Source organism: Thermobia domestica, chromosome 9, assembly GCF_964235325.1.
Source record: "Thermobia domestica chromosome 9, izTheDome1.hap1.1, whole genome shotgun sequence".
NCBI lineage: Eukaryota > Metazoa > Arthropoda > Insecta > Zygentoma > Lepismatidae > Thermobia > Thermobia domestica.
The window spans coordinates 82,964,135-82,975,256 of record NC_137462.1 but is presented as its reverse complement, the minus strand read 5'-3'; the positions used below and the strand labels follow the sequence as shown (position 1 = coordinate 82,975,256).

At 35.9% G+C, this 11,122-nt stretch overlaps 1 protein-coding gene across 2 annotated transcripts in view; it reads left to right on the top strand.

Annotated features, from left to right (window-relative positions):
• Positions 1–835: 835 nt before the first annotated feature.
• Positions 836–11,122, top strand: part of LOC145694794 (HEAT repeat-containing protein 6) — a 77,812-nt gene continuing 67,525 nt past the window's right edge. The window contains exons 1-2 of one of the 2 annotated variants that reach the window (XM_081771440.1): positions 836–1,214; positions 4,684–4,932. In XM_081771440.1, coding sequence (XP_081627566.1) covers positions 4,741–4,932 — 192 coding nt within the window. In that variant the 5' untranslated portion in view covers positions 836–1,214; positions 4,684–4,740. Of the gene's footprint in view, positions 1,215–1,300; positions 1,694–4,683; positions 4,933–11,122 lie in introns of those variants that run through there. The other variant, XM_081771439.1, reaches the window with a different exon arrangement.

The window sequence follows — 11,122 nt, the reverse complement described above, 5'->3', positions numbered from 1 at the left end:
CGGGGGTACAAACCTCTAGAATACCCTGCGTACGTACTTGACAGTCACTAATCTTCACTTGATAAGTTAGCAATTGCTATTAAATTTTCTAAGGAAGTATAAACACTCTCTTACATATATTTAAAATAATACATACTTTAGCTTTAAAGACACTTCAGCAAGGTCGCTGCAGTTTGAGGAACCAGCAAGATCATGACAATATCCTTGACTTTACACATTAAAGTGCTTTTACAGATAAATAATTTTCTGTTATCGAAAGATATGTGTAACTTATGCGTGAACAGTATATAATTTTCTTTTTAAAATTTCTCTAGACAGCGATAAGCCGCAGAAGAAACTGATATTTTCTTCCTTCCAACAAACGTTATTTATAATACAAATGTGATGCAAGCGCGCTTTTCTTATATGCAGTGCAGTTGAAAGAGCAACGCGTTCGTACCAATAATTGTCTCCAGTGGTTATTTTACAGCTCTATGGGATATCCTTATTTTCACAAACAAATTACGTATCTTGAGCTCCTCCGTGGCTAAGCGGTTAGCGTACGCGCCTTTGGCGTGGGAGACCCGGGTTCGATTCCCGGCGGGAGCGCATGTAGTTCGCATTCCACGTTAAGGCGGATTTTCATGCCCGCGTTAGAACGGAAGCATCACATGTAGCGTATTCACCGTAAATTATTTTCGTTTTCATACATCCGTGCGTGTATTGCGCCAAATTACTACTCCCTAGCTAATGCGCATGCGTAAATTAGAAAGTTTGCGACTTCCGCCATGTTAGTGAATACAATAGTGTACGCGCGCTACTTCCGTCAGAATTGAACAAATTTCTACTCTGACGCGAGTGTAGCGCGCCATCTCCGATGCGTGATTTCATTGGCTGTTTAGCACAATCGCTCGCAACTCACGGAGGTAAAGGACACATGAAAATCCGCCTTTAATCAGTAGGTCCACGTCTCATATAGCCTCGCTGCTGAACGGGACGCTAAACTAAAATCAACTCAAATTACGTATCTTGTTCCACTGGGCGGTTGTCAGAAAATCGAGTTTTTCGGGAGAAGCAAAACTCGAAAGGAAAACGAACTTCTTAATTGGCACCCACCTTTTTACAACAGCAACAATTCTGAAACTAGTAGGCGTAGCGCTGTTAGAGCTAGATACACTAAGTAAAAGAAGAAAAAAAGGTGTCAAAATGGACACGCATCCTAGTGAACTAATAAGGTACGGTATTTTGAGTAGCAAAATATTATAGTAATTTTGGTACACAAAATCGTGAGTTTCTATTTAAAATGAGTAACACTGATGAAAGGACGAAAGAACAAATGAAATACGCATAGCGTGCATTGTATATCACAATCATGTGGAGGAAGTTTTTTTTTTATTACAATTATGTCATAGTTCTAAGAATATTTTTTAGAAATCTTGACGTGGTGCTAATTTAAGGAATACTTTTCAAGAAAAGATAAAACGTTATATAAATAGTGCTAATTTTGTATTTATGACGTATTTGAGAAATCCTAGTTATGGCAACTTCCACATTGAACCTCGTAAAGCATAATCAAGAACAGTTTTACAATTTGATTTCGAAGTTTACAAGTTTGTTACATGCTAGAAGCAAGGGTGATAGGAAACAGTTAAATATTCTATTGGATGAACTAAATGCATTGGACTTTAAGGCGTTTATTGTGGAAAATCCTAATGTAAGTTTATTAAGTAAGGGTAACACTTGCAATTTGTTACTTCTTGATGAATAATTTGATTTCTGATACTCGGAACAGGTTTTATAATATATATTACGATAAAAGTAGGGTTTTATTTAGTTTCTTTCCCAAATCACTTGGCAATGACTCTAGCTCACGTAGTAGTGATTACGATGCGTTATTTGTAACTGTGGTAAGTATAAATACAATGTGGACATGTAAAAAACAGCAGTACATAAAACGAACCAACTTGTGCTAGGTAGTCTCTTAAAAGCACGAATGCTGTCGAACCGAGTCAGAGCAGGAGCGCAGCAGAGGGGTCCGAGCGGTAGCAAGGGGGTGCGTCCAGAGAGAGCAGGCGCATCAGCAATGATGGGTATACACAAACAAGATCGTTTAGGACGGCTTACTCTAAGTTACAGTACCAGCTCCAGAGCCATCGATGGATTTACAATTCAAAATATAATTGTGGCTACTCCTTGGAGATGTACTTGAATGCCGCAGATGGCGGGCCCGAAGTACGAAATTTACGTAGAAGTGAAGAGAATCAGACTAAATGTGATAATGAGAGTAACAAACGGGTGCTGGTGTAGTTTTGGTGTACCACATTTTGGAAGATTTACAGGTGAAATTGAATACTTCGTATGTAAAGATATATTCATATGGGACATAATTCTGCAGGCGATAAAATTTTATGCAAAGTAATACAGCTGTATTTCAGGTTTACAAGTGTAGGGTTAAGAGTGTAAAATTATTACAAGTACTTTACGGTGGATAAAATAAGTAAGTGCATATGCAAAATTACTCTATTAGGTGTTATTTTCCTCCGACAGTATATTTCTGTATATAGTGGTCACCTAGTAGAGGTTGGTTTGTGATTTTGCATTGTAGTTCTTATGCCGTACATCCGGAAACCGTGTTTATACGCAGATCGAAAAAGAATTGTAATTTTTCAACAATTATCTCTGGTGGTTCTCTGAATTTTATCTATGCCAGGGGAGATATTTTCATGTCGCCAAGCGCAAATCTTTTAGGAGACAATAAGAAGTAAATTAGTAAAAGAATTACAATTTTTCAACGATTATTTCTAGTGGTGCACCAAAACTACATCTGTACGAACAAACGTTAGGAAGGACATCACTGCAGAGTGATTAATGAGGGAGATGACGTAAGTTAAACTGTGGACTGTATGTGTTCGCGGATTGATGCGATATGAGGTTAGGTGGCAGCAGAACATAATCTGACAGTGTTTCAAACCCTCTGAGTTATTAACTAACTTCGGATATGTATGCTGCTCCATTACTATGGGAGTCAAGGTGAAACAAAACGAGCCCTTCGGTGCTTCTAATCTCCTTCGGTTGGGTAGCTATGTTTCGTAACGTAAGTAAATCATTTTTCTATGAATAGAGTTGTGAGTACGAAGTGAACTAAATACCACTTGACATTACGTCACGCTCGGGTGGTACAGCTTCAATGTTATTGTAACCTCACCCTTTGCGAAGACATATTTAATCAGCCACATTGTTTTAGTCAATAGTAAGTAGTGTATAGTTTGCAACACTTAAAGAGTTCAAAACGTACTGATTTAGCACAGTAATTCTATGCTGATATATATGGATGTAGGAAAGAGCAAAAGAAACATAAAAGTAAGAAGTATTTCAGATTAATAGTGAATAGTGAAGGCCAGAAATGAAACAGAATAATTGTAGGTAAGATATATGAACGGAAGAACAGGTAAGTTGTAATACAACGTTGAAGACAGATTCATGTTGTTTTATCCGGGACAGCCATCTGCAGCAGTTTAGCCGTCTTAGTTGATTAAGTGTTGGAGGGTGAAATCATAAGTACATGGATGGAAACTTAACCTATCTTGCCCTACTTGTTTACATATCAGATCTCCTTATGTCAGATATGGTGCAGATTTATTGTACGCATTCATACCTAAATTATACTTCTTTATATTGACATGTACTTTATTTTCAGTAAATATACTCTCTGTACGTCAAACAATTATTTTTGGGTCGCTGATTTGCGTTTCTCGGTGTTTAACTTTCGGTAAACTTCAGTGTCATATATACTATTGTGCAAAGACCACTAACCAATTTGTGCCATGTTGTCACTGAAAAGCACGAATGCTATACAACCGATTCAGAGCAGGAGTGCAGCAAAGGGGCCTGTGCAAGGGTGGATGGGGGGTGCATTGTGCATACAGAGCAGGCGTGGCAGCGACGATAAGTATGCACAAATGAACACTGTATATGGCATAAAAACACTTAACTTTGCCCGGTACGTGTTGGATTATGTATTTGTACGTTATAGTTAATAGTCTATGTTACGTTGCTTAAACGTTGGTGTTTTAGTATTTTAGTATATATAACCTACATTTTTCATAAAGTAGACCATTAGTACATTCTACACTCAAAATTTATAGGCAACATCGCATTCGTAGTGCAGGTTAACTTCAGGATAGTGTAACTGTTACAGGAATGAATACAGCATTTTATACAAGAAAAAAACACACACACATTAGCACAATCCATTCCGGTTCAGGTTAGGGTGGGACTGATGGGCTTGCATGAGGATGCGTCCGTAGTGAGCAGGAGCAAGGTAACGGTGGGTACGCGCGTGAATGAAGACAAGTACGCAAAAAACGCACTAACGATTGCTAGATAATAAGCTAGAGCTACCTGTGTTTTCAAAATACTATTAACGCCATGAGATGTAATTGAAATATCAGTAGGTATTTCGATAAAGGAAAATCTCCACTGATTGAAGGTAGAAGTTTTCATTGAAAATTCTAAAAATTAAGTAAGCATATTGATATATTGATGAATAACAGAGATTAAGTTAATAATAAAAATTTACGTGTTCCTACAATACTAACGTATTGGTAATTATAAGTGAAGGAGTACGTTATCTTCGAAATGTCTTTCGTATCTGTTATCACAAGTGTAATGACTTTAATTTGGTTTATTTATTTATTGTTTCAGAAAGCTGTTCTTGTGATAAACCAATGTTGCTCCTTTGTGGCGCCTACAGATACATTTATGGTTGCCAAAGCTTGCCATTTAATTTCCAATCTAGTGACGAAGCAGCATGTAAATGTGGAAGGGAAGACATTATCTTTAGCCATCAAATGGTGCATAGAATCTGTAAAGCATAGCGGAGATATTGCAGTCACTGATATCTTAATTCTATTAGAGGTTCTAATAAGAGGAAATGGACATAAAATAGAAAAGGTAATTAAAACTAATTTTCATTTTCAAAAACAGACCTAATGCTAGGTAAAGGGATAATCTTTGTGACTTAGGCCGCGCCTCCATTGCTTCCGAATGCGATTGCGATTGCGAACGCGAATTTCCCAGCACGTGTAAATAAATTGGAGTGCCTCGACTAGTTCCGACCTGTGAATGCGAACGATCCCAACATGCTGGGATTGTTCGTCCGAATTCATGCGAATGGAGAGTCGTCTGCAGAGAAATTGAACGCTACGTGAGAGAAGAAAGTTTGTTTTGCTTGAAAGCAGACTACGTTGGGAGGTGCGGAGATAAAAATAGATGTTTATGTTTTAATAAATTCTATTTTTGATAAAGTTCCATTGTAAATCCAAGCTCATTCAGATTACCACAAACGACACGTCGTGAACAAATTATGGGCAGATGTAAGTAAAGAACTTGGAGTGGAAGGTATGAATAATTTTATTTGTTTTCTTTTTAAAATATGAAGATTTAAGTAATACACGAACCGCAACTTTTTATTCAATTTATATTTCGTCTTTGCTCCTCAAATAATGATTTTACGAATACATGTAATTATTGACTAATATGTTTGAAGTAGCAAAAATGGGTTTTTTACTCATGGAGAAAATTTTCTTAGAAAGTGGGTTGATTTTGCAATCTGTAATATTATTTAGTTAATTTATTTTAAAGTGAAAATAGCGGTTACCACAGAAGCTAATAATAATAGGAGAAACATTCACTCTATTTTGCACACAAAGGAAATTAATAGATATTATTATTATTATTATTATTATTATTATTATTATTATTATTGCTCTGAAAACTATAAGATATAAATTTTCAAGCAAAACCATTTCACATTGAAGGTTTGAAAGAGACATTGCAACTTGATTTGCATTCACAAAACTTCGGATGTAGTAGAGGCAAATGAATTCGCAGTTCGCAGTCGCGTTCGGATGCAATGGAGGCGCGGCCTTAATGATGAACTTTTTATTTATTTTGGTTATTTTGAACACTGCTTATTGTAGCTTTGGAACTGCGTAGAACTTAAAAAAAAACTGGAAAGCAAACAGATATGATTTGGCATTATATCATAACTTTAATCAAATACAGTTTATGATGTGTTAGTGTTAAGCGTTTGCTTTTGTTAGATTTTATTTAGTAATTTTATACGAAGAGAAGCCTGGCATTCTTCATTACTATCTCTTTAAATGTCGTCGTCATTTAAGATACTTCTGTATAAACATTCATATTGAGAAACGCTAATTACTAAGTATTTTTAAAGAATTCTTCCATACATCACAGTAAAGAAGATAGTTTAGCGGTTGTCAAAATTCGAACAATAAATACTTTTAATAGCTCTAGTATTTAGTCTTAAGTGAAAGCAGAAAAGTTTATTAAAAAAAAAAAACTGTATTTACCTATGTACTAGCCAGTCCCTCCGCGCGTTACCACGGATAACATTTTGCTTGCTCTCCTTCCACAGTGCTCTCAAACTTCATCATCCGTATTGAATTTACGTGTATATAGATAGAATTGCTTCTCTTTTCCAAAGATGTATTTTTGAATTATCGTATTCTACTTTTTTCTCACCAGTAGATAGTAATTGCTTTGTAGATACTTTTGAAGATCTCTCTCCTGTTAAATGGACATTCATTTTCCTCCCAGCTTTAGTGTGCCCTGCTTGTCACGTTTAGGTTTCCTTTCTTTATATTGATTGATGTTTGTGCTAAAATATTGGGATAGATTATATTTTTAGCTTAATCAAACGTGTCCCAAGATTTGATCGTTATCTGCCGTTATTAAAAAAGTAAGTGAATTTAATTTTTTTATAAAATCAACAATAAAAGTTAGGGGAGGCCAGGGTAATAAGAGACAAAAAAAAAATCTTGCACTTGTATTGATTTCTTGAAGAACTAGAAAAAATGTGTGATTGTACTAAAAAAATGAAACCTGCTGATGTATTAACACATTTTCCAGTTGCTTTTTCATGAAAAAAAAAAGAAATATTTTTTGAAAGTCAGTGTCTCTTATTACCCCTAAGAGGTAATAAGAGACAGAACTCTCACTGCTCATGCAAATAAAATAGAAAATGAGTAAGAGTTTTAAGAAACATCTTCAGACAATTCTGGACAATTTACTTTTTCAGATTGAAATATGTAAATATGTTCCCGAAATATCAAGATTTTAAAAATGAAATTCAATAGTTCGTTCGGAAAATTTAGTTGCCTAAGTATTAAATATCAAAAACCATTAAAACAAAGTATAGTTCAGTTTTACGTAATCTAAATACATCATGGACAAAACTGACACTACCAAATAAAAAAGAATGCTGACAAGAAATTTTCTGGAGAATGTCGAAAATGAACTTAAAAATAGTTGTAGCTAACTTAAAATGGATTGAAAAAGCTATTAAATTGTAGTCATACAAGAAGAGAACATTGAAAAATGTTGTAAACTTATTGTTGATCAAATTTTATGTAAAATGTAGCCTATGTAGAAAACTACATTTTCCAAAAATATGTAAGATGAATATTAAACCTTTCACGATGTACAGTCGAACGAACATATGAAAAATGTGCAAAAGAGTTTGAAAATGTTATGCTACCCTATGTAAACTTAAAATTAACACTTAAAAACCTCATAAATGTAATTTAAACTTTAATGTAACATAATTATAGCAGGTAGGCCTTATTAATTATCTTAAGCTGGACCACTTAAATAAACATATGAAAAATGTATAGGCCAAAAAGAACTGTTGCATATAGGCATGAGTTTAACAAATATTAAGAATAGCCCTACAAACACCTAGGCCTACCAAAAGAAGAGGAGCCATATTTAATCTTTCTGTTTTGGTTTCAAAAATCCTTTTTCACTTTGCTATAAACACAACGAATTTTTTGGAGCTATCCTCTGGAAATCTGGAATGGCCCATTTCCATTTCCATCCAGTTTGATAAAACTAACTAACTAACTCTATGGCCAATGGAACCCGGAGATTCAATGCCGCGTTCACAAAAGCTCTCCACTAACTTCTATCCTTAGCTAACTGCATTCAGTTTCTACTTTGTATTCCAATCTCTGCTAGATCCATCTTAATATTGTCCTCCCATCTGCGCCTAGGTCTTCCTAATGGTCGTTTTCCTATTGGTCTTTCAGTCAAGACTTTGAAAGCGTTTCTACTTTCTTTCATTATAGTTACATGACCTGCCCACCTAAGTCTCCTAGACTTGACGACCCTAACAATGTTGGGTAAACCGTATAAATTATGTAGTTCCTCGTTATGAAGTTTCCACCATTCCCGTTCCTCTTGGGTCCGAATATTCGTCTCAGGATCTTGTTCTCAAATACTTTCAGTCTATGTTCTTCCCTCAGAGTAAGCGACCATGTTTCGCAACCATACAGAACAACAGGCATGATTATCGTTTTGTATATTTTAAGCTTCAAATTCCTCGAGAGAATTCGCGACGACAAGAGATAGAACCCATCCAGTTTGATAGGTCCATAAAACACAAATTTGGATGTCACTGTTTGAATGTCATCATAGGCAGGCCAATTAAAACCACTTAGTCTTTTTTTTCAAAAATTTAACCTTGCACGGTCCTTCATCTGGGAAAGCAATAGCCCTCCCAATTTACCAGTCAAGATCATAGTATACGGCGTAATACATTTCTAAGCAAAATTCTGCTCTGGTTGGATCAATTTCTCCTGGCAAACTTTCACCAGTTGATGATGAAATTAGTTGATCCAAAACATATTCTCCACTGTAGAGAAATGCACATGAAGATATTATCACTTCTTGAGACGTTGAATCGATTGCAAATAAAGAAAACTTGTTTCTATCTGGTACCATTTTTGTTTTGTGGTGATCAGAGTTGAAACTGGAATTGTTTTATTTTTATCACTTGTGGTTTGAATGCAAGATTAACAGATGAGATGGAATCTATTCATGGGATGCTGAATCGATCTATAATAATAATAATAATAAGCTTCTCGATATCTTGTGCCATTTTTGCTCTGATACTTTTCGAAGACAGACGAAGCCACTCTATAAGACGTTCTGTTCTTTTGGATGGCATGGTTTGGAAGTCTTAAGAAATAGGGTAACAGTTCGTCGTTAATGCAAATAACTTTTGTACATGAAGGATGAGTCATTATTGGTGTTCCAAACGGCAGATACAGTAAAAGGGAAACGGGAGAAAGAAGAACAACGGGAATGAAGATTCGTGCAAAGCATTTTATTACAAACGTTTTACATTAATTACAGTACTGTGTCAACACTTGGCTGACCAACCAGTCGCAGTAAACAACTTTTTCTCAGATTTGGTAGCCACCCTTTTAGACCTGCGGGTCCACAGATGTTTGAATGTTGTTACATCAGTGCATGTCGTACCCAATTTCACGTGTAGCAGTTTGCAAAGCGCCCAGAATTTCTCAATTGGTCTACACTGAGGCATATTTGGAGGATTGTGTTTCCTCGACGCAAAGTCATTCTTCTGATCTAACAGACATGGTTGAACATACTTGATGTATTGACTTGTAGAAAATTCCAGTCAGACAAGAAGTTTATGTCTATCAACATATGACTTCATAAATTGTAGAAAGGAGCCTTTTAAGATACTGTTTAATCAGATATCCCCATTCATACTGTTCTGCATGAAGGCAAGTTCATGGCTTGCACCATCTTGATCAATTGCTTACCAGATCAAGAATTTCGCCGGAAATTTTTCTTTCCGCTTCATTTTGCAGTTCGATCGCACGTTCGCTCCAGGGATGTCATTCCAAGTGTTCCTTCGGAATCTGATTAGGATCATAAGGTACATACGTTTAGTTATCTATGATAAATGTTTCATCACCCGATTTTACACATTTCTGCACAGTTTCTTACAGCATGTATTTACACTTGAAGTTTGATTGCTTTGTGTAATGAGGCATTACGCTTTGTTCTTGTCACAATATGAAGTTTTCATTTCGTTCTGATTGTGCTTGATGGACGACTTTCATTTGTTGGTTATATGTCGAGTTGAGCGACATTGATTGTGGATTATCTTCCGTCACTTGTTCAGATTTCTGTTGGTACAAATTCCCAGTTTTGGACCATACAACTGTTTACACTCAACTATCAGTCTTGGCTTACTGTTCCAGTACTTGTTGTTATAAATTATACTTGCTACAGAAGATGATCTCTTGTAGCCTTGCGATACTGACCATGGCAAGTGAAAAGTTGATGATGAGAATGCTTTTTGTTTGCTTCGTTTCTGTATTCATTGCAAAAGCACGTCTTTGTGACCTTACCAGTTCGCTTGCTGACTTCTTGCGAGCTTCCAGTTGTGGGTGTCTGTGCACGTCACTCTTCATCGCTTTCGCTTTCAGGACAGGAATACCAACTCACTTTTTAGATATATAATCGTGAGGTGTTGAATTCACTTATAGTTCTCTCACTATAATTGGTAATGTATAATCTTTTTTTTTTTTTTTTTTTTTTTTTTGTTTAGTGTATTAAGTTCATATAATTTCATCATTTCCACTGCCATTGCTACAACAAAGCATGAGGCGAACTTACTGCAAATTACGATTTAAACCTGTCTTTGCTCCTGATAATGATTACTCGATTCATGTGGCCGAAGTATAGATCTTTACAACAAGATTAGTCTGCCTAGAAATATTATGCTATAAGATCTTTATTACGCTATAATGTTTCCTTACGTTCTATAAGTAATTGTAAAGAATTTACCTTATCAGTCACTAATTTTAGAGTGGACAAAAGATAGTAATACTTACTTATAAATGGTTGATGTGCTTATCTCGGTGTTTAATCAGGTCTACATGTAATGACGAAAATTGTGGAGAACCTTAGCTAACAGATTTTTCGTTGCCATTTATTGACGGGCGGGTATAGCATAATGTGTTCGTATATTTGTCATGGTTCGGGGAAAAGTATAGCTACTTTGCACTGGAACCAAGGGAGTATCCAAAATTAATCAAGTCCACATCCGGGGTCATCTGGTGTCGCATCATAGTCAAAAGGACTTGCCCGTAAATGCTGCTTCAAAATGACGTCAGCAGTAGATTTACTGTCCTCCTCCAGGTATTCCATAAACCAGTAGAACATTTCCATTCGTCTATCGGGATTGTCTTTGAGTGAGCTTTCTGAGTGCTACAGTTTATGTATATGAAATTTCAATGCCTGC